The following is a 24,275-nucleotide window of genomic DNA, read 5'->3' on the forward strand; positions in this document are numbered from 1 at the left end:
TCTAAGTTTTTAAACAAAGGTATCCTATCATTTTGTGAGATGAGTTTAGTTAACTTTTAGGGATTGGTTTAACTTGTTAGAATAACCACATGCTTCGAGATTTTTCAAATAGTCCTGTCCAAAGAACTTAGTACAAAACTTTGATCTAATCAATTTAGATTGGTAAGGGGTAACTTTAGTTAGTTCCACTAAGTCAAATGCATCAGGTTGAACACATATGATTCTTCCTAGCTATGTATAGACAGAGCTTCTTTAACCTACTATCATCCCAAATTTTTTTAGTATTGTTTGCCAAGTTAAATTAGTCCCTAATTTATCTAGTCCTAATTACCCAGTCGAGTAAACTATTATTTTAGAGGTGCCAACTAGTTTGGTGCCTCCCCCTGAATTATTAAATTTTATTTTTAGTTTTAGGTTTGTGTCAATTTATTTTATAGTTATAATAAACTTGATTATAGTTTGAGTTTAAGTTGAATTTGTAGTTCTTTGATTTTATTTTATATTTTAGGTTTGTATTTGAATTAATAGTTTTGACTTTTATTTTTGAGTTTTAAATTATGTGGTTTATTTTGATTTGGTTTTAGGTAGTGAATTTTCTTTTTGGGTACATAGTATTGATTGGGGTCCTACTTGCTTGGTTAGACAAGCTTTTGGAACCCAAGCTTGGTTGGTTTGTTGTTTTGGGTTACGAGTGATAGAAAGGTTTTATTTGAGTTGTTTATGTATCCAAGTCTGGATTTGTTATAGACAACTATTTGTGATCCAAGTATAAAGTCTAGATTTTTAGATCTTGTTGTAAATTTTTCAAATAAGTTTTTAAGGTTTAATATTTCAGATTTTAGTGTGGAATTTTCTTCTTCAAGTTTAGTAACTTGAGTTGAATTTTCAGATTGATTTGATTTAGTTGTTAGGTTTGATTTAAGTTGTTTTTTTAGTTCCTTATTTTATTTACTGAGTGTATCTATTTGACTTTCAACAAATAATTTCTAATGTAGGCATGAAATAATTTTTTAAAAACATAGAGAGCTTAGAACTGAGTTTACTTTGGTGGAACCTTCGGAAATGAGTACGGACTCGTGGCTCGACTCGTATTCTGACTCTTCATCTTGTTTTGATTAGCTTTTCGATTCTGGTCCAGTTGTCATCAGTGCTAGATAGTTGTGCTTTGGTTCATCGTTGTCTGATTCCTCCGAAAATGACTTATCCCAAGTTGCCTTGAGTGTCTTCTTTTCTTGAGGTTATTGGGTTTATCTTCCTTGATGTTTAAAAACTCGTGCTTGTAAGAAAGTTCAAAAAGTTTGTTAGAACTAATAAATTCAATCAAACGCAGACTAAAAGAAGAAAAAGAAAAGTAAGATGCTATCATTGCAATGAAGAAGGGTACGCCTAAGACAACTGTCCAAAACTGGAGAACAAGGACAACGACAAGGATAAAAGACCAACTCAGAAGAAGCACAAAAATCTAAAGACGACGTGGGACGAAACGTCGTCATCAGATTCGGAAGTCATAGTCTATGCCGAACTTACACTGATGTCAAGTCACCAAGAAGACGATGAAGCAAGCTCATCTGAAATGAGCATCGAGAGTATCGACACAGGGGGAGCTACTTCAAAAGGAAGTAGCAATATAGGGGGAGCATCAGACAACTAGATTGATAAGGTAAGTTAGGTACAATCTCTACCTCCTGATAAATTATATAAGTTCATAAAAACACGCTTTCAAAACATTCTTGTCATTTAGAAATTGGAAAATGAAAATTTTAAAAAGGAAAATGAAGAAGTAAAAATAATTTTAACAATATCTTGTCGATTAGAAGATTTTGACAAGATAAAAATAAAAAATTAAAAATTAAAAATAGAAATAGAAAATTTGAAGAATTATACATGCTCACATATGTAATAAATCAGAAATTATCATGAACTAAATTAATATTTTAAATACCATAAGGCCAAATTAAAAAATTATCAAAAAATATATTTCTAAAATTTTTTTGAAAATCAGAAGCCGCCTTCATCTTCGCTTAATTATTTTTATATATGTGGCAAAGATGATAATACTCTTCGTACCCTGATTAAATGTAGATAAATAAGTTATGAGAGCTTTATATACAGGGAGATAAAATAACCCACGGAACTTTCACTTTCGCTGAGAATCTCTCAAATTTATGTGTGACAACACCTATTAATCATTTCTTCCCGGCCAGGGCAATTATTTATTTATATCAAACCATGTAAACAATTAAGACCTCTCAAATAAATCTACACGCGCGTTTGGCTATTCAAGCGGTCAACTTATCGTGCGAAAAATACCATGCAGCTGACAAAGACTTTTGGCATTAATTAAGTCATCGAGCTTTCATATTTATGGTCTTTAATTATATTTTCTTCAATTGAGTACGAGTAACATCAGCCGGATCCAATCAGAGGAAAAACTATAGATAAAATAATTTAAAATTTGTTGGAGGAAAAAAAACATTTATAAAGAAGTTGAAAAAATAATAATTTTATACAAATAGAAGAAGAAAAAAATAAACAGCTTTTTACTTTTTATGATAAATTACTAATAAAAATATTAAATTATTTAGTCAGCGGAGTAGGTTAAAGATGTTGAATGAAACTGATCAGTTGATCGGATAAGGTCTTAAATTTATAGGGGATTACTAAGAGAGATACGATTACATTTTTAATACATGAAGCTAGTTATATTATGTCATTTCCCGCTCAGTTATTTGTACGGCCAGAGTATATATATTCGTCAGGCTTTAAAACAAGACGGATATACATGCGCGCACTGTCACTTGTAGTTGGTCTGTTGTAGGGTGATTCACATTCCAATCAGCACGTAAGGTCGATCGACCTTAATCTTGACCAACCACCTTGAGATCGAGCTTCCCTTAAGACACTAAACTCTCTAGTTCACTCAGACCAAGGATTGATCATCTCTTCTCAATTAGATTATAACTCGATCTGGTTGAATTTAAGAACCTTAACACCGAGCGATTAATCAATGTCAGATGAAGGGATGTTACTCTTTCTCGAATATGATTACCACCTTACTTTGACTTTGACCATCCAATTATCTTGACTTTAATTATCATATCATCTTCTTGATCCATTCATCATAACTCGTATCAATGGTCGTTAATTATATTTTCTTCAATTGAGTGAGAGTAACATCAACCTGATCCAATTAGCAGGAGAAAAAAATATTGATAAAATAATTTAAAATTTGTTCAAGGAAAAAAAATATTTCTAAAGAAGTTTTATTATTTTTTATAAAAATAGAAAAATGTTTTTTTAAAAAAATGTTTTATCTTAAATTACTAATAAAAACAATAAATTATTAAGTAGGTAGTGTAGGTTAAGGTATTGAATGAAACAATCAGCGGACCGGCCGATAAGGTCTTAAATTATTTGTTGGGTGAATTAAGAATCGAATTTGCTAGAGGTAGCCAATGAGCTTTAATGGAGTGAATGGATGAAACATAAAGGATGAATTGGACAGGTGAACTAATATATTAAATAAAAAAGAAATGTGTGAATTGCGCATGTCCAATTGGCCAACCTAATAAAACAGAATATGAAAAAAAACTACTAATCTTTGAAATGATATATATATACAGGTAAAATAACTATATAAAAATAATTTCATTTCCATTAAATTAATTTTATTTGTATTGTGTCCTAACAAACATATATATATCTATGACCGAAGACTTGATGTTCCTTCTCATTCTAATTTTAAAGAATGACTTATCATGACCCAAAGCAAGTCCTGTTGCGAAAATAGTGGTCAAATTAAACAGTCATGTTTTGTTAAGTTTAAATCGAAAATCAAACAAAAGAAATTGGTTCGGTTTAATGTCAACTGGAGAATTTGTTAAAGCATCGGAAAAGTCAATAGCAAAATTTAGGTTGATTGATTGTCAAGATTTGTTATGGATAATTTAATATTTATAAATGACGTCGCGGTTAGCCCGACACTGAAGAATAGGTTTCCCGCAAATTCGCGGGGAGGTCAGGTCTCCTTCTCGGTGCTACACCATCAGTTTCTTCCTTTAAAAGAGTACTTGTCCTGCCTCGTTTGGGTTGCAATTGCGAAGGAAGAAAACATGAGAATCGCAACAGAGAGAGCAATCCGCCTTCTCCTGCTGTTCTGTACCATTGCTGCTGCGGCAGCGTGGGCGGCGGCAGCGAGTGTTAATACGACGTTACCAGGCCCAGGTTGCTCGCAGTCGTGCGGCCAACTTGCTCTCTCCTTTCCCTTCGGCATCGAGCCCGGTTGCTACAGAAACGGCTTCGCCATCTCCTGCGACCGCTCCGATCCATCCTCCCCAAAAGCTTTCCTTGGCTCCGCCGATTCCACGATCCAAGTAACCCACATCTCAGCGGAGCAGAGCCAAGCTCGAGTCCTCGTAGTCAACTCTTCAATTCTGATCTTCTTCTTCTTCTTCTTCTTAATTACATCGTAAGTTCTAAATCGGTAAGAAAAATCATAGGGTTTTTTTTTTTTAATAATTTTACAGGTCCCGATAACGTGGGAGTGCTACAATCGATCGGACTACGTCGTCGGCTCCCAGTATCCATACATTGATTTCAACATCGACGGAGCTGGAGTCTTCCGAATGGCCACCGGTCGAAACAAGCTCACTGTCATCGGATGCAACTCCGAAGGACATATCCAAAGCCAGGCCGATGTGAACGGATCCTATTCCTATCGATACTACACCGGCTGTGTTACGTACTGCAGGGACGCCGGCAGCGTCGTCGACGGCGTCTGCGCAGGCATAGGGTGTTGCCAGATCAGCTTCCCGTCCAACCTCAGCGACAGCAGCTTCCGGTTCAGCGGTTACAGTCATAGCGGGGACATGGCGGACTTCAGCCCCTGCAGCTACGTCTTCATCGTCGATAAGGACTACTTCAACTTCACCTCGGCGGATTTGAAAATGAACACCACCAACGCGTCGATGCCGATGTGGTTGGATTGGGCCTTTCGGGACGCCGCGACGTGCGAGGAGGCGAAGAACTCCTCCTCCAATTATGCGAACAATACGTGTCGAAGCCAGAACAGCATGTGCGTCGACTCCGACAACGGTGCGGGGTACCTCTGCAATTGCTCGCGGGGCTACCAGGGCAACCCTTACCTCGATGATGGATGCTTAGGTCTGCGATTAATTAGTATTTATAATGAATTTATCTACCCAATCTTCTCTTGATGCTTAGGTCTGAGATGATTGATGCTTAGGTCTGCAATTTGTATCTGAATGCAGATATCGATGAGTGTTTGTCTCCGGAGAATTATCCGTGCCATGGTGTGTGCACTAATCTTGAAGGGAGCTATCGTTGTGAATGCCCTTCCGGTAAGCATGGCGATCCATTTATTGCACCGTGCACCTCCAGAATTCCCATGATAGGGTGGTTGTTCTTAGGTACTACAGCATGTTTTCTTTCCTAATTAGTTAATCTTAGTGAACGAACTTCTATTCAACTGGTGCTTAAATTAATACGGTAGAATATATGCTTAATTACTTGTGTAGGCATCGCCTCCTGCTTATTCATCGCGATCTGTTTCATTCTGATATGTTTATTTGGGCAAAAGAGGCGATATGAAAGCATGATTAGTAAAGAAAATCAGCGACTTCGCGAGGAGAAGAGGAAGTTGATATGTTACAAAGATATAGTATCAAAATACGTGAGTACGATGATACTTTTTTCTCTGCAAGATCTGCAGAAGGCAACCAACTACTTCAACGGCCCTATACTTGGGGAGGGAGCCTACGGCGTGGTATTTAAAGGAAGATTGGAGGAAGGCCCCAGAGACGTGGCCATAAAGAAGACTCGGATAGCCACCGAGAGGCAGAGCGACAAGGACAAGAAAGGTTTCTGGAACGAAATTAACCTTCTTTCGCATATTAAGCACAAGAATGTGGTTGTGCTCTATGGCTGTTGCTTCGAGACGCCTACTCCTTTGCTGGTCTACGAGTTTGTTCCTAATGGGTCTCTCTTCGACTTGCTCCATAAGAAAAAAGGGATCATCTCTTTGAAGCGTCGCCTGAAAATAGCAGAGGAATCAGCCGAAGCATTAGCTTATTTGCATTCATTCAAACCACACCCAATCGTTCATGGGGACGTGAAGCCGCACAACATACTGTTGGACCATGATTGGGCCGCCAAAGTAGCTGATTTTGGCATATCAAAGCTGTTGTCCGAGAATCAAACGGAAGCTCTGACGCATGCGGAAGGAACTCCTGGCTACGCGGACCCTGTTCTCGTAAAAGAAGGGCTTCTCTCCACCAAAAACGATGTGTACAGCTTTGGGATTGTTCTCTTAGAACTAGTTACGAGGAAGCAGCCCGCAGACGGACTAGCATCGATGGGCAAGGAAGAAGCCGCAGCTGCCTTGGATAAACAAATTTTGAATGAAGAGAACATCGGTTTGCTTCAAGCTGTTGTTGACCTTGCAGCTCGATGCCTGAGTCCTGAAAAAGAAGATAGGCCGACGATGGAGCAAGTTGCAATAGAGCTGAAAGGATATAAAGAAACATTATCATATCCAAAGGAACAAAGAGAACAGGATGAGTTTGTTGATCAAAGCAGCAGCTTGCTAAATGGCCGTCGAACTTTTCGTCAATGATCCTCCAGATAGCCCTCCAAGCAAATGGCCGAAACTAAGATCGTTGAAGATAACTTAACCAGCCATTTGGTTGGCCATGAATTAGTCTATTGCTGCAATGAGTCTTTATTTGTAGTTATATATTCTTTATGCTGCTCTGATTATGCATGCGTTTGTATCTTGTAGTTTTGAGATAAGATGTCGAATTTCCTAATAAAGTTCAAATTTTCTGTTCAAAATTAGCTGGTGATAAAAATCAAACTATCTGATTTTATGTATGGGTTTCATATCACAATAGATGATTGATATGGTGTGTAATGGAGGACCCAGTGATATTAGAAAGTCAATAGTTAAAGGATGTTGAAGTCAAAAGTCAAGAAGAGATAACCATCAAAGTCGAGAAGTTCTTGGCCTGATCCAAAAGGAAATCAATGGTCAAGATCGGGAAATCCTTGTGGGACTTGACTCTCCCACCTTAAAATCACGATTCTTGAGATAACTCCTAGTTGGTTCCATAGCCAACCGGAACATTAGGGCTAAGTCCCCTCATCTCTCTAGGACATCGCTCCTAGTCTACTTGTTGGTTCCTTTACCGGCTGGGCCATCAGAGCTAAGTCCTCTCATCTCTCTTAGGCATCGCTCTTAGTCTACTACTAGTTGGTTCCTTAGCCGACCGGGCCATCATGGCTAAATCCCCTCATCTCTCTTGGGCACTGCCCCCAATCTATTACCAGGTAACTTCTTAGAGGGTTGAGCTACTACTAGGAGACAACATTGTCATAGAATCAAAACTATTTGTTAGAGAATAACGACTATCCGCCAGAGAATATTCCAACGCTCTGACACATGCGTAAGACGGAACTTTCCTTTACCCAATGAGAGTTCGCCGTACTTTATCCATCATTTGACATCCCCTGACACCTGATATTCTTTGATGACTCATGATTGCAGAGGTTATGAGAGGCATTATAAAGAGGGAGATCCTCTTTGTTGTCCAAGTACGCGCACATATACACACATCTACTACTGTTCATCTTCTTTTCACACTCTTTCGCTTTGCGTGGATTCTGACTTGAGTATCGGAGGGTCTGCGCCAGAGACCTCTTTCCTGGTTTTGGGCTCTAACGCTCACGTGTGATCTATTTGTGTGTGCACAAGCTTGTGCATTGGTACCCCCCAAGGGACGATCCTTCCTTTGCCTAGTGTGAAAGTCCGAGGAAGCCGACACATCTCCGAGTCCTAACCACAAAGTCCTCCCCTAGTCAACGTTTTCACCCTCGTCACTAGCTCTCTGTTTGACTCAACGTCTAGACGTGATCAAATTTGGCATCGTCTGTGGAAATCTTTTTCAATTGTTTCAAAATGTGAAGATAGATGATACTGGCAGAATCAACATGACCATGACACCTGAAGAATATGATCTATTCAAAGAGGTCAAGGTGCGAGTGGCCTTAGAAAAACAGATAGCGAATTCTCACCTACGTCGTGCACTTGCTACCTCAAAGGATGGATCTTCCACCTCGGATGGAAGGTCCAAGAGAAAGCAGCCATACGACTTCCCTTGAGCCTTCTCTCAAGCTCCGAGAGAGGGCTGTGCCAAAATGGAGCGGTCCCAGTCTTCCTCGGTCGAGAATTCGCCCCTAAGGGACCCGAAGAGACGGAAGGCTCCAGCTATTCGGGAGACGCCCGAACAGTCCAGCATGCCTTTCTCTCAAGAAGTGCTAGATAAGAAATTACCCAAGGGTTATAAGCCCCTATCTATTAGAGAATAAGAAGGTAGCAAGGACTCGGAGGATCACCTCTACAAATGCCAAAACGTCGTCCTACTGGACTAGCGATACCATAAAGTACCGAGTGTTCCTAACAACTCTGTCAGACTTGACACAAAGATGGTTCAATAGACTACTAGTCAGATCTATAACTTGTTTCAAGGATTTCAAGAACGTATTCCTGCATTATTTTATCAATTGCAGGAGGTACTAGAAGACTAATCATAGTCTATTCACCATCAAACATGGATCCATGGAGTCTCTGAGGGTATACATTAAGCATTTCAACCAGATGACATTGGATGTTCTGACCACCACCTCGGAGATATTAATATGCATTTTTTTTCTCAAGGTCTACTAGAAGGGGATTTATTCCGAGCCCTCATTCGGAAGCCTGTAAAGGACTTGGATGATTTGCTAGGGAAAGAGACTAAATATATCAATGTGGAGGACGCTCAGGTCACCTGGAAGAAAAAAAGTAAAGACCACCCACATCAATCGGTCGGACAGAGAGGAAGCCACCACCGCCTCTTGTCCACCTTAAAGATCCCCGAATGAACAATCCACCAGTCCGAGATGCTAGAGTGGCGCAATGGGTCAAAGTCGTTCAGACCCCTGTCAACAAACTTGCCCCATGGGAGGCTCGGTACTATACTTATCATCAGTCTCATATCATGATATGAGAAATTGTGTCTAGTTTTCCTGGGATTCTCGTTGAGCAGTTGAACTAGGCCTGCCCCCACCCAAAATTGTGCCAAAACTCTCAAGGCAACAGGTCACCAACCCAAATACCTCTGGCCACCCGACCAACCCTCCTCAAGGAAGGGAAGGTCAAGACGGGTGACTAGCCGATAAAGGAAAATAGCCAATGGAGTGTCAGGAAGAGGAGAACCGAGAAAATGGTGCTATCTGAGACATTGGCATGATCTCAAGAGGCCCCACTGATGGGGACTCCACCAGAGCTAGGAAGGCTTGTGAGCGTCGATTGAAAATTTACGCAGTCAGCTGCAGTAAGGAGCAGGCAACAAGGCCCCAAATCAGCTTTAGGCTTCAAGACTTATAGGGGTGGAAGTCCCTCATGATGACACACTCATCATTAAGGCCATTATCCCCAACAGCTGAGTGGCTAGAGTTTTCATTGATACTAGAGTTCTGTCAACGTGCTGTTTAGAAGTGCATTTGATAGTATGTAGCTCGATGCCAATGAACTCTGACCAATAGCCATTGCCCTATATGGGTTCACTGGCAACGAGGTGCGACCGATGGGCCAAATCAAACTGGTCATCTTCGTGGGCACCGGACCTTTAATAAGGAGTCGGAGGAGCACCTTCATCATGGTGGATTCCCCATCCTCTTATAACATTATCTTGGAAAGACCAATCCTTTATGAATTTCGAACAATTATCTCTACCTTTCATCAAAAGATAAAGTTTCCCGTGGGTAACCAGGTCAAGAAACTAAGGGGAGAGCAATTGACTGCGCAGAGGTGCTATGTAGATATAATAAAGACCAAAGCATGCAAGACCTAGAAAATCCAAGATGGTGTGGTGCATGCCATCTAAGAGGAGCATTTGCCTTTGACTGAGGAACCAGTCCACCATAAAGACGTCCAACTTTATCCCAATAGGCCAGAAAGCATCATGCGGATAGCGCCCGATCTACCACCAGAAAATAAGCGAGACCTGGTGGATTGCTTGATATGAAACTGGGATATCTTCTCCTGGTCCCTAAAGAAATTTCCAGGGGTAGATCCTGTAGTGGCCGAATATAAGCTTCACTTTTTGCCTAACTCTAGGTCTGTCAAGTAGAGGAAGAGAAATTTCTTAACTGATTAGAATAAAATCATCCGAGCAAAGGTAGACCAGCTTCTTGAAGCAGGACATGTCCAGAAGGTACAATTCCCTTCTTGGCTTTCCAACGTCATCCTGAAATCCAAACCTAATAATAGATGATGAGTCTGCATCAACTTCCGCGATCTCAATAAAGGCAATCCTAAAGACTGTTATCCACTTCCAAGGATAGATAGATGGCAGATTCTACTTTAGGGTGCGATTGGATCTGCATGTTGGATGCTTATCAGGGATATCATCAAATCCCTCTCGCCTCGGAGGATCAGGAGAATGTCAGTTTCATCATCGTAGATGATACTTTCTGTTACATAGTTATGCCATTCAGGTTAAGGAATGTAGGATCCATATATCAGCGGATGATGGACAAGATCTTCCGGGAGCAGATAGGGCAGAATGTTGAAGTCTACGTAGATGACATTCTCATTAAGTCCGCCCTGGCAGTAAATCTTATTGCAGATGTGGAAGAGACCTGCGACACCCGGCAACAGTACAGGTTAAAATTGAACCCCTCAAAGTGCTTATTCAGAGCTAAAGGAGAAAAGTTTCTGGGATACTTGGTTATTGAACTGGGAATTGAAGCCAACCTAGAAAAGGTGCAAGCACTTCGAGACATGATAATGTTAGGATGTATACTAAAAGCCTAGCTTTTGTATAAACATTTATTTTAAAATAAGAATCATATTGGTCAAATATCTATATTTATGTTAAATGTAGTTGTCCATTTAATTTATATTGTAGATAACATGGTATGTGGTGTCACACAGAAGATCATGTTATCAATTCCTTATAAATTATAAATATTAGCTCACAACTAAGATGGATTGGGACAAACCATTGGAATGGTTGTAGTATAATTTGGTATTAGTTTATCTTGACTATAAAATTACATTAGTACACTATGAGTGTATTGAGCAAGACCATTTGAGGTTGTTCTTTTATACTAACTGCATAAAAAAATAAAACCTTTGTTATTATGAAAGTGTGTGCTCTTAATTCTGATATAATAACAAGCACATATACTTAGTATTTATTTCTTTAATTTATCAATGGGTGAGATTTATTCAGTTGGATCAATAGGCCCGATAAGTTGAGAAATAATATTATTTATATGGTGTGTTGTTGATTATAGAAGGAAACTGTGTCCTAGTAATCTAGGTTGGTGATGCCCCCTTGAGAAGCTCATAAGGATTGTCATGTAAACCCTGTAGGTGGACCTAGTCAGGTATGACAATGAAGTTAAGTGGTACTACTCTTGGAATTAGATATTAATTAAGTGAGTTGTTAGTAACTCATTTAATTAATGGACATTCGATATCTTAAACACAAGGAGATTAATGCACTCATAATAAGAAGGAGCCCATAATGTAATTTGGGATTGGTGCGGTAGTTCAATAATAACTCTTTAGTGGTATGAATTATTATTGATGAACTTGAGTTGGGTGTTTAGAGCGAACACAGGAAGCTCAAACTTATCGGGAGACCAAATCCAATTTCTCCTCTCGGTCCCTATTGTAGCCTCTATAAATCCTTGTATCCACCAAGTCCACTTCTTACCCAAGTAATGGGTCGGACACATTCTTGCTTGGAGCAAGGGGGCTAGCCAAGCATCAACTTGGAGCCCAAGAGGTGGCCGACCAAGCCATGCTTGGTGTCCAAGCATGGGGCCGACCACACTATTAGATCTAAAGGGAGATTTTATTTTTTGTTAAAATCTTTCCTTTAGTAGCCATTCATGAATGGATTTAAAAGAGAAATTTTAATTTTAAAGATTTCCTTTTATAGCCATCCTCATGATTTTAAAAGAGAGTTTTAAAATTTTAAAATTTTTCCTTTTATAGCTATCTACAAAAGATTAAAGAGAGATTTTAATTTTGTTAAAATCTTTCCTTATTTGTAGTTATCTATAATGTTTAAAAGAGATATTTTAATTTTTGATAAAACTTTCCTTTTTTGTAACCATGATTTAAAAGAGAAGTTTTAATTTTAATTTTTCCTTTTTTGTAGCCTTCTACAAAGTTTAAAAGAGAGAGATTAATTTTAAAACTTTCCTTTTGTTGTCGTGTACAATAGGAAATTTAAAAGAGAGAGATTTTAATTGTTGTTAAAATTTCCTTTTTTAAAAGGAGGTCACAAATAAGGAAGTTTTAATTATGTTTAAAACTTTCCTTTTTTTGCTATGACCAAGGATTATAAAAAGGAAGGAGAGGGTGCCTCATGAGACATACAACCTAAGCCTTGCCTCCTCTCTTCTCCTCCTTGTGGCCGACCCTCTCCCTTCCTCTTCTCACTTTGTTTTTCTCTTAGGCCGACGACACCATCTTCTCCTCTTCCCTTTCTTCTTTCTAAGGTCGGCACCTATCTCATCTTGGTGGCCGAACTTGAAAAGAAAAGAAGAGATCCTTGGTGGACGATTGTTTAAAGGGGAAGAAGAAGAAGGAAATTTTCTATTTTGGCATCCCTTGGTGGCTCGAGTTTCTTGGAGGCAAAGAAGTGGTTCGGGTGGAGTTATCTTGATAGATCGTCATCCACACAACGTCCAAGAGAAGGAGAGGAATACAATAAAAGGTCAAGAGGTCTTTTATCTACAAAAAAAGGTATAACTAATTATTAGTTTTCATTTTGAATTAATTAGTTAGTTTTCTTTGCATGGATTCTGAAACACCAACACAAGAGGCTAGCGATTTTATGTTTCGATTTCATGCTATCGATTTTGTATTTCAATTTTACGTTTCGATCTTGTGTTTCTATTGTGGTCTTTGTAGTTAAACCTAGAGTTATAGTAAGAAGTTAAATATCTAATTTCTTTGAAAGACTTTGTCTAGGAAGTGGTGGATGATCCCATAACCAAGAAGGTCTAGTGCCTCGCCATGTTTAACCTGGAAGCCAATTTTTGAAATAGATATTTAATCAACTTTTGTAATATGATTTAACTTAGAAAGATCACATCGGTTAAATTTGGAGTAAAAATGTTAAATATCGTTTCCAATCCAAGTTTAACTTCTGAAGAGCAACTTGGATTAATAATGTTAAGCATCGTTTGCAATCGAAGTTTAACTTCAGTAGAGCACATGGGTAACTAGGCTAAGTTCTGTGCTTGTACAAATTTTTATACAGGGGAAACATAATGAAATCCAGGTGTAGCAACCAATAGCTAGCCCCGCGAAATCTTAGAGGCCCAAAAACTGGTAGGACAGATCACAGCGCTCTCAAGATTTATATCCCGATCGGTGGACTGGGCTCTCCCATTTTTTTAAAGTTCTTCATCGGGTAACAAAATTTCAGTGGGATGAAGAATGCAACAAGGTCTTTGAAGAGTTGAAGCAACATTTGGAAGCCCTGCCCTCCCTCTTTAAGCCCGTTGCGGGGGAACCACTCTAGATGTATTTATCTACCACCCAGGAGGCCGTGGGAGTAGTCTTGATCAAAGAAAATGATAATGTACAACGACTATTTCTTAAATCATCTATTAAAAGGAACTGAATCTCGCTACACCGTGCTCGAGAAGTTGGCTTATGGGTTGGTTTTACTGTTTGCCGCTTAAGGCCTTATTTCCTCACACACTCAGTTACGGTGCTTACCAATAGCTCGCTAGGGAAGGGCCTCACCAACCCCAAAGCGGTTGGCTGACTTATTAAATAGACCACCGAGCTAAGTGAATATGACATACACTATCAAACTCGGACAACCATCAAGGCTCAGGCCTTGGCCGATTTCTTGACACAAGTCCATCAACCTGACTCTGATGGGACGTGAAAGATCTATGTAGATAGATCCTCCACTCGATAGGGAAGTGGCATGGGGTGATTCTTATATCTCCACATGAAGACATCATGCAATTGGCTGTCCAACTAAACTTTCAGGCTTCGAATAATGAGGCTGGATACGAACCCTTGTTGGGCAGGCTACAAGCAGCCCATCACGTATGAGCCACACGGGTAATCATCCACTCGGACTTCTAGCTTGTGGCTCAATAGATGACTGACAGCTTCAAAGTCAATAGTGAGAAGCTACAGTTGTATAAAGGGGCCTATGAAAAGATGAAAGAAAATTTTACGAAAGTTACGTTATTTAAGATACCTCGGTTGGATAACCGCAGGGCTGATGAACTGGCCAAAATGGCCAGCTCATTATCCACCTGGGTCTTCGATCACCCAATAGCACAAAGCCTATTAATATCTTAGATCAACTTGCAAGCTAATATGGAAGAACCAATCGACTAGAGAGCTCCAATCACCTTATACTTACAACAAGGAATCCTACCGAATAATGTTGAAGCAGCTCGTTGGTTAAGAGGAGGGCTATCTGCTTTATTCTAATTGGAGATCAACTATACAAGTGAGCATTTTCATGGCCCTTACTCAAGTTCATGGGGCCAGATGAGGTTGACTACATCTTATAGGAAATCCATCAAGGTTTCTATGGTAATCATCTTGGAGGAAGAACGCTAGCACGCAAGGCGTTACTAGCCGGGTACTTTTGGCCCACCCTGCAGGTAGACACCGGTCAGCTAGTAGTCACTTTCCTATCTTATCAGAAACATCAAAACATCCCTCATTGACTAACTGGGCCATTGAGAATATTGATAGTCTCTTGCCCCTTTGACCAGTGAGATATGGATATTATGAGACCATTCTCCATTTTCATGGCCCAGAGGAAATTCTTGTTCATGGCGGTAGATTATTTTTTCCAAATAGGTGGAAGCAGAGGCCTTGGCCAGAATCATTGAGCGGGCCATGATCAAATTCTTATAGAGTAATCTTGTGTCGATTCGGAATCCCCCACAAGTTAGTCTCGGATAACGATCGCTAGTTCCAAGGGCGTAGAATTCAAGAATGATGTTGAGGGTTCATCATCACTCAACATTTCACCTGTGTGGCATATCCCCAGAGCAATGGCTAGACTGAAGTCATCAACAAAGAGATCGTCAAGGGCTTAAGGTCAAGCTCGACCATGTAGGAGGTGACTGGATTGAGGAACTCCCAAGAATCCCATGTGCTTATTGAATAACTCCCTAAGACTCACACCATTCCACCTCATCTACAGAAGCGAAGTAGTCATGCTAGTCGAGGTGGGGGTGACGTCAGCCCAATGGTTACTATATGACCAGAATAATATCGACCGATGAATTCTCGAGTTGGATCTCATTAGTGAGACTAGGGAGAGAACCTCCGCCCGACTAACAACATACGGACAATGAATGCAACAAAATTATGACCGGTCAATGATTCCTTGTTTCTTCAAAGAAGGTGACTTAGTATGGAGGAGAGTAAAGTCAATTAGAGATGTGACTAAACTGGAACCCCAATGGGATGGGCCATGCAAGGTCATCAGGAGGCTCGCGTCAGGGGCTTACTAATTTCAAGACGCTAATGGTAAGAGGTTGGATCGCCCATGGAGTGTAAATTACCTTCAACCTTACCACACATGAGGGGCATACAACCTTTGTATTAATCTTTATCTAATAAACATATGCTAGACTCTCATCTCCGTGATGAGTTATAAGCATGAATGGCTCACGCGTCCAATAATCACCCGACTAGGGAAACCTGGTTGGGTCCCAGACTCTCATCTTCGCAATGAGTTATAAGAGTGCACGGCTCATGCGCCCAGTAATCACTTGGCTAGGGAAACCTACTCGGGTCCCATACTCTCATCTCCACGATGAGTTATAAGCGTGCATGGTTCATACGCCCAATAATCACCCGGCCAAGGAAACTTGATCGGGTCCCAAACTCTCATCTCTGCGATGAGTTATAAGTATGCATGGCTCACGAGCCAGTAATCACTCGGCCAAGGAAATCTGGTTGGGTCCCATACTCTCATCTCCGCGATAAATTATAAGTGTGCATGGCTCACGCGCCCAGTAATCACCCGACCAGGGAAACCTAGTTGAGTCCCAAATTCTCATCTCCGTGATGAGTTATAAGTGTGTATGTCTCACACGCCTAGTAATCACCCGACCAGGGAAACCTAGTCGGGTCCCCGACTCTCATCTCCGTGATGAGTTATAAGTGTGCATGATGCACATGCCCTGTAATCACCCGGCTAGGGAAATATGGTAGGGTCCCAGTCTCTCATCTTCGTGAAGAGTTATAAGCGTACATAACTCATGCACCCAGTCATCACCTGACCAAGGAAACCTAGTCTAGTCCCAAACTCTCATCTTCGCGATGAGTTATATGTATATATGACTCATGCGCCTAGTAATCACCCGACCAGGGAAACCTAGTTGGGTCCCAGACTCTCATCTTTGTAATGAGTTATAAGTGTGCATGGTTCACTTGCACAGTAATCACCCTGCCAGGGAAACCTAGTCGGGTGCCATACTCTCATCTTCAAGATGAGTTATAAGCGTGCATCGCTTACACACCCAGTAATCACCCAGCTAGGGAAACCTGGTTGGGTCCCAAACTCTCATCTGTGCGATGAGTCATAAGCGAGCAGGGTTCTCGCGTCCAACGATCGTCAGGTCAGGTTCTAGAATCTTGTCCCAGTATGAGTATAATTGAGTAGGGCTCTCGCATCCAACGATCATCTGGTCGGGTTCCAAACTCTCACCTTAGTATAAGTTATAAGTGAGTAGGGCTCTTGCGTCCAACGACTGCTAGGTCGGGTTCTAGACTCTTGCCATAGTACCAATTATAAGCGAGCAGGACTCTTGTGTTTAATGACCGTCAGGTCAGGTTCTAGACTCTCACCCCAGTGCGAGTTATAAAAGAGTAGGGCTCTCACGTCCAATGACTGTCAGGTCAAATTCTAGACTCTCACCCTAATATGAGTTATAAGTGAGCAGGGTTCTTGAGTCCAATGACCGTCAGGTTGGGATCCAAACTATAGCCCCAATGCCAGTTATAATTGAGTAGGTCTCTCACGTCCAATGACTATCAGGTCGGGTTCCAAACCCTTGCCCTAGTGCGAGTTATAAACGAGCAGGGCTCTCACGTCCAACGATCATTAGGTCAGGTTCTAGACTCTCATCCTAGTGCGAGTTATAAGCGAGTAAGACTCTCACATTCAACGACCATTAGGTCGGGTTCTAGACTCTTGGCAGTGTGAATTATAAGAGAGTAGGGATCTCACATCCAACGATCGTCAGGTCAGGTTCCAGACTCTCGCCCAGTGTGAGTTATAAGTGAGAAGGGCTATCATATCTAATAATCTTCAGGTCAGGTTTTAGACTCTCATCCCAATTCAAGCTATAAGTGAGTAGGGCTATCGGGTCCAACGACTATCCGTTTGGGTCACAAACGTGCATAACTCACGTGTTGGGATATGCTTGATGTGGTGTGTGCTAAAAATAAGTTTCGTAAACATACATAGTGGAATACTTAATGATAAATAAACTAATTTATTACATCATACACACCACACACATGCAAGATACAATTACGTAGATAAAATCATAAAATAAAACAAAATCTAATAATAATTATTCTAGGTGTACCTTACGGATGACTTGTAATGAGAAAGACATTAACCTTTTGTAATGTTATCAAACCTCACCTCTATTAATATCCACGCTGACCTTTTCAAGACAACTCTAAGAGAAAAAGCTTCGCCTTTGAAAGGTACTAGCCATAAGCGAAGGAAAAAAGATCAAGAAGAAGAAGAAACAAAAGGAAGTCCTTTTTCTTTTGAGTGGCTCACGACAATAAGAGATGACCCTCTTTTTGTGGTTAGTGACAAGAGAGAGGGAGAGGGACAGAGGTGTTGGGTTTAGCTTTCTAAAACCTAACCAAACCAAAATCGAATAACAATTATTCTAGGTGTACCTTACAGATGACTTGTAACGAGAAAGACATTAACCTTTTGTAACGTTATTGAACCTTACCTCTATTAATATCCATGCTGAGCTTTCCAAGACAACTCCAAGAGAACAAGCTTCGCCTTTGAAAGGTACTAGCCGCAAGCGAAGGAAAAGGATCAAGAAGAAGAAACAAAAGGAAGTCCTTTTTCTTTTGAGTGGCTCACGACAATAAGAGAAGACCCTCTTGTTGTGGTCAACGATAAGAGAGAGGGAGAGGGACAGAGGTATTGGGTTTAGCTTTCTAAAACCTAACCAAACCAATAATGAATTATGTATTAATTCTCTCTTAACCATATCAATATATAGTCCTCTTTAATGAGTTAGATTAGAAAGCTCAAATCCATCCCATTATCTCTTAACTAAAAATTAGCCCATTAACCCTTGGTTTAGTTCACAACTAAATTAAGTTGGTTCATAGTTAAACCAAATTGGATCCAACTCTTTTATAAGAGATGTGGCCCATTCGAGCTTCCATTCTGACAAATATTTCCATATTTGTCTTATGTATGGTCCAACCAAATATTTATCTCTTGATTTGAGAATCCTATTCTCTAACTTGTTTTACGTCTATTAGAGACTCATTGTGCATGAAACCCAATAGATTCCTAATTTATCTTAGCTATCCATAATTAACTACTTAATTATGAAATGATTATGAGTGACATCTAGTAGTACATCATAATCCTCAATTAACTGAAAAATCACAATTGATCTCAGAACTAATTCTGAACCCTTCAGTAGCTACAGTGAGTCATGCCTCATTCCTTTCAGTTGTCTTATATCCACTTGGTTTAGGACATGGTTTATGTGTCTGCCCCCACTAAGATAACTACGTCACACATATTCCAAGTAATACTTCCTCGTTACATGGATTTAAATTACTCGTATATGTGTACAAGAGTTCCATACTCTTAACATGTGATGCTTTGACCAAAGACTTTGAGTAATAATTCTAATGAGTGACCATATGGTATACGTTTCCTCGTAAGGAGTGACGAATCCTCTAAGAGATATCCAAACACCTTCGAACACTTTGACTTATACCCAATCATCTTGGGTCCACATCTCTAAGAGATGTTTACCTAAGATGTCGAGGTATAAGTCTCCATGACCACGATGACTTGCATACTTCAAGTCAAAGGAAACTTGTACTCGAGCTGCAATAAGAACTTTATAGACATATCCATATATTTAGAGAATCATATGAAGTCTTATAGCAAGTCATTATAATGAATTAGTTATTATAACTAGCATCCACATTTAACTCTTGACATCTCAATGTCTCCAGCTAGTGAGAAACAACTACTTGGTTGAACCAAAGATTATAACCTGTGCTAGTCTTATAGAATTAATAATGTCCAAATACACCAATTTGACAACTAAGAAAATTTCAATATGTTCATAATTATACATATAGAAATAATCACAAGTTGTGATCCAATCATAAATTTTCTCATGATATGAATTGTATTATAGACATTCAGTAAATGAGTCTAAGACTATTTAAATACATAATATGCACTCAAATAGTGAATATATATTTATCAAATAAATAGTAAAATCATAAAGTAATTGTCTTAGGACATCCCTCAAAATCTAACACTCCCAACTGACATAATACTAATTGCCATGATATCCTAAATCGTAAGTATGGACCTGCCTCTTAAACTTGCTTTGTGGTAGAGCCTTTGTCAAAGGATTCGCTAGGTTCCTTTCAGTGAAAATTTTCTCAAGTTGTGTTTCTTTCCTACTAATGATCTCCTTGATTAGATGGTAGTGACGAAGCATGTGTTTGGATCACTGATAAGACATAGGTTCCTTTGCTAGGTTTTGATGAATGACAAAATAAGTTAGGTTAGGTATTATTGTGATCTAACCACTTTACCAAGTATGCAGGAGTTAACCAGATAGGTCAACGGGCCAAACGGATATCTAGTACGAAGTCCAGATAAATCAATGGGTCAACCAGATATCTGGCAAGAAGTTCAGATAGGTCGATGGGCCAATCGAATATCTAGTAAGAAGTCTAGATAGTTCGATGGACCGTCGGATATCCAGCAAGAAATCTAGATAGGTCGACGAGCCGACCGGATATCTGGCAAGAAGTCCAGATAGGTCGATGGGTCGATCGGATATTTGACAGGAAGTCCAGTTGGGTCTGTGGATTGACAACAATAAACTAGTAAGTAAAGGTAGTCACTGGAGGAGAGTGACTTAGTGAGGACCTGTCCCGATTGAGGGGACAGTAGATATCGGTCCAAGTTAGGTCCATTTCGGATCCCTAATATGAGACTTTGACTAGTTCCAGGTCCTGGGAGGACAGGAACTAATTACTACTCATTATTTAACTGTGCTAACTTTTTTTTGCAGGGTAGATATTTACGTTTTAGACTAACATCTTTTTACAGGACAAAAGAGCAAAAAAGCCTTCAGATGAACAGTACCTGAAGGCGCCTTCAATGCTGATGGAAGGCGCCTTCGCACTGTTCATGGAAGGTGTCTTCAAAGGCTTTGGAAGGCGTCTTCCGCAGGATGAACTTTGGACTTCATCATGGATAAGAGCCAGGACAATCGGGATCAGATTTCTCGAGTTGGAGGTGCCTTCTATGGCTTTGGAAGGCGCCCTCCAAACCCTTTATAAGGATGCTTGTCCAAAGCTTCAAATACAACACTCATACAAGCTTCTACGCATCCGAAAGGCTTTCCAACTGCTCCGGGCTCCTGCTATGACTCTGCTGCGAAGCTGTTGCACCCAACTACTGCTCTAAGGATTTTGGATCTTGGCCGGCAGACCGACATACAAGCTTGTTCACATCAAAAGTGTTGGTAACAGAATTATTTACTTGTATTTAATTACTGCAAAAGAATAAGTGCAGTGTGTTACACTTGTTCCATCTTTCTATACTCGATTTCCTCTTCCAGAGGTACCAGAAGAGGCTTTCAGTGGATCATCCATTGATAGCTCAGCGGGACTTGGGTATTGGAGTAGAAGTCGTCGAAGGCTCTGAAATAAGTAAACCACCTGTGTTTTTCTATGTTGTGTTACTTTTGACTTCGTACGTATTTTTCACTGCGTGTATTATTGTTTTTAAAATGATGAAATAAGTTTTTTAAAAATCACGTGATTCACCCCCTCCCTCTCTTATATGCATATCGATCCAACACAGCTGTCAGATCAGAGAAGGTGAATCACCGTCGGGACTCATGCGAAAAGGCATGTGTCAACCATCATATCAGAATGAAGTTGGTAAGACATGTGGCGTCCACCCATAAAATGACATTTATCATGAAAAAGATGAGCAAATCATTACCCTGATACACTATTGTCAGAACCCTACCATGTGTTTAAAGCAATGGGCAAGCGCTCCTTTGAGAAAGGCGCTGCATAAAGTAGCTTCGAGGAGAAGTCATTAGAATGGATGTGAGGCCAAGCAGCGAGCCAACAACGAAACTTGTGTCTAGTCAGTCGGTCATGAGCCTCCTTCAACTAAGTTTGAGGGGGAGGCTTGTGATATGGTGCGAAATTGAGGACCTCAGTGATATTAGGAAGTCAATAGTCAAGGGGACGTGAAAGTCAACATTCAAGGAGAGGTGGTAGTCAAAGCCGAGAAGTTCCTATCCTGGTCCAAAAGGTAAGCAGTGATCAAGACCGAGAAATCCTTATGGGACATGACTCTCCTACCTCAAAAACATGACTCTTGAGATAACTCCTGGTTGGTTCCTTAGCCGACCGGGCCATTAGGGCTAAATCCCCTCATCTCTCCCGGGCATCGCTCCTAGTCTACTCTTGGTCAATTCCTTAGCCGGCTGGGCCATCAGGGCCAAGTCTCCTCATCTCTCCTGGGCATTGCTCTCAGTCTACTACCAGTCGGTTCCTTAGCCGGCCGGGCTATCAGGGCCAAGTCCCCTCATCTCTCCTGGGCACCGCCCCAAGTCTATTACCAAGCAGCTTCTTAGCCGGATAAGCTACTAACAGGAGACAACATTGTCATGGAATCACAATTGCTTCTCAGAGAATAACTGTTATCCATCAGAGAATATTCCAACGCTCTGACACATGCAGAAGGCGGAACCTTCCTCTATCTAATGGGAGTTCGCTGTACTTCATTCATCATCCGACATCCCCTGACACATAACATTCTTTGATGCATCATGATTGCGCAAGTTATGAGAGGCATTATAAAGAGGAAGGTCCTCTTCATTTATAGGTACTTGCACATATGCATGCATCTATTATTGTTCGTCTTCTTCTTTCCGCACTCTTTCGCTTTACGCAGATTCTGACTTGAGCATCGAAGGGTCTGGGCTCGAGACATCTTCCCTGATTTTCATGCTCTAACGCTCCTGTGTGATCTGTCTACATGTGCGTAGGTTTGTGGTACCCTCGGGGGACGATCCTTCCTCTGCCTTGTGTGAAGGTCCGAGGTAGCTGGTGCATCTGTGAGTCCTAATCCCAAAGTCCTCCCTCACTCAATATTTTCACCCTCATCACAGCTCTCCGTCTGACTCAGCTGAACGGGATGAATGATTGAAATGTATGAATAGATGAGGGAGTGACAGTACTTCCACAGCTCCACTATCATTAGTTCAATTCTATTAGCAGAGGGTGTGACTCTGTTACGATCGATTCCTTCATTAGTTCACTAGCGGTTCGGAGTAAACAGGCGCGTACATGTGTCTAGTCACCAACATACTTATAGAGTCATTAATCTTCTACCTCAAACATGTTGAAATTTATTTCTCCGTGATTTACAAGTTACAATTTTAATACATAGTATTACTATTAAAAATTAAATCCAATAAAATGATCAAATTGATATGTTAATCGTGGACTAAATGAAATGATATGGAATTTATGTGTGAAGCGCTATGATGGGTTGATAATTTAAATGAACCTAAGGTGTATGTATATATTTTTGTTATTAGGAACACTCATTCATTTATGGACAATCCATGAGCATCTAGTATTAGTTTTTAATATTTTTTTTTAGATTTTAGGGTTTAAGGTTTAGTATTTATGTTAAAGGAAGTGAATTTGTTTTTTTTTTAAAAAATAATAATACTAGGTTCTCTTGCCCATAGATGGGTGTGCAGGTAACAAAACTCTTTATATATCCTTTAAAATGATCTAACATGATATGTTAATCGAGGATTGAATTAAAGGATATGGATTTTGTGAGTAGAAGTTTACTTGTTTTTTATTATCTAAGATGGTCTAAAAATTTAGACGGGTTTATGGTATATATAGGACTGGGTTGCCGAAGATTTAAGTAACGAAACTTCTTCTCATCCTATTGGAAACGAAGATTACAATTGTCATTATTTCAATCTTTAAGAATATCTACCTACCAAAAAGGGTTCTGGTCTTCCTAATCTTCATATTATTTCATAAACAACAAACGATGATAATGACTCCGAATTTATGTTCAATTTTATAGCCCCGTCATGGATTGGTCCGTCTGACAATTCTATTGGAAGGGAGTAAATCACGAAATCGAAATTAATCATCATACGAGAAGATAATTTTTTGATCCTTGGGGAGATTCAATCCTTATTCTATAAATTTGTCATATAATAAGTAACTCGGCTATGTTTTGATGTATCTATTTGATGTATCTATTTAAGAAGTATAATTAAGAAGGCACATGCAGCTTCAAATCAATATAGACGATAAATCTCACACATGTGACAAAAGGCGATATCGCTCGTCCCCAGTATCCCCGTCGCACCACGCCCAAGGTCTTCACGAGGGAGGTAAATCACGGTAGCCGGAGAAGTTAGTGCGCAGTGAGACGAGGTGCACAGGGACCAGGGAATTACACCCTGACTACCCCACGGTTCGAATCCATGCTCTCAAGTGGCAAGCTTCTACGTACTAACCGCTCCATATAACCCCGTGAGGCTACGATAAATCTCACACATGCTAATACGATCGGACATCCTGTGTTACTTTAACCTAAAAAGAGGTTTCTTTCCAAGCATTAGCAGATAACAAAGCTTCGTGGTTAGGCTTCTCTAGCTAGCAAATCTACATGGTTAAGTATTGCAAGCTGGTCAACTTGTAATGAGAAAATTAGAATGTAACTGACAAAGACTTGTAGCACTATGAAAATATATTTACTAGGCTATCGGGCTTTTATATTGATGGTCTTTAATTAGTAAGAAAATCTAGTAGGTCAATAGTGTTAAATGGAATCAATTAGTTGACCAGATAAACAAAATTATACAAGTTGGGC

The 24,275-nt window shown here is 40.1% G+C and overlaps 1 protein-coding gene across 1 annotated transcript; it reads left to right on the forward strand.

Moving 5' to 3' along the window:
* Positions 1-3,938: 3,938 nt before the first annotated feature.
* On the forward strand, positions 3,939-6,852 carry LOC121978096 (wall-associated receptor kinase 5-like). The gene is made up of 4 exons (XM_042530476.1): positions 3,939-4,415; positions 4,527-5,163; positions 5,271-5,429; positions 5,538-6,852. The coding sequence occupies exons 1-4, from the start codon at positions 3,939-3,941 to the stop codon at positions 6,632-6,634; spliced, it is 2,370 nt and encodes a 789-aa protein (XP_042386410.1). The 3' UTR covers positions 6,635-6,852.
* Positions 6,853-24,275: the final 17,423 nt, after the last annotated feature.

Source organism: Zingiber officinale, chromosome 4B (genome assembly GCF_018446385.1).
Source record: "Zingiber officinale cultivar Zhangliang chromosome 4B, Zo_v1.1, whole genome shotgun sequence".
In the NCBI taxonomy this organism is placed as follows: Eukaryota; Viridiplantae; Streptophyta; class Magnoliopsida; order Zingiberales; family Zingiberaceae; genus Zingiber; species Zingiber officinale.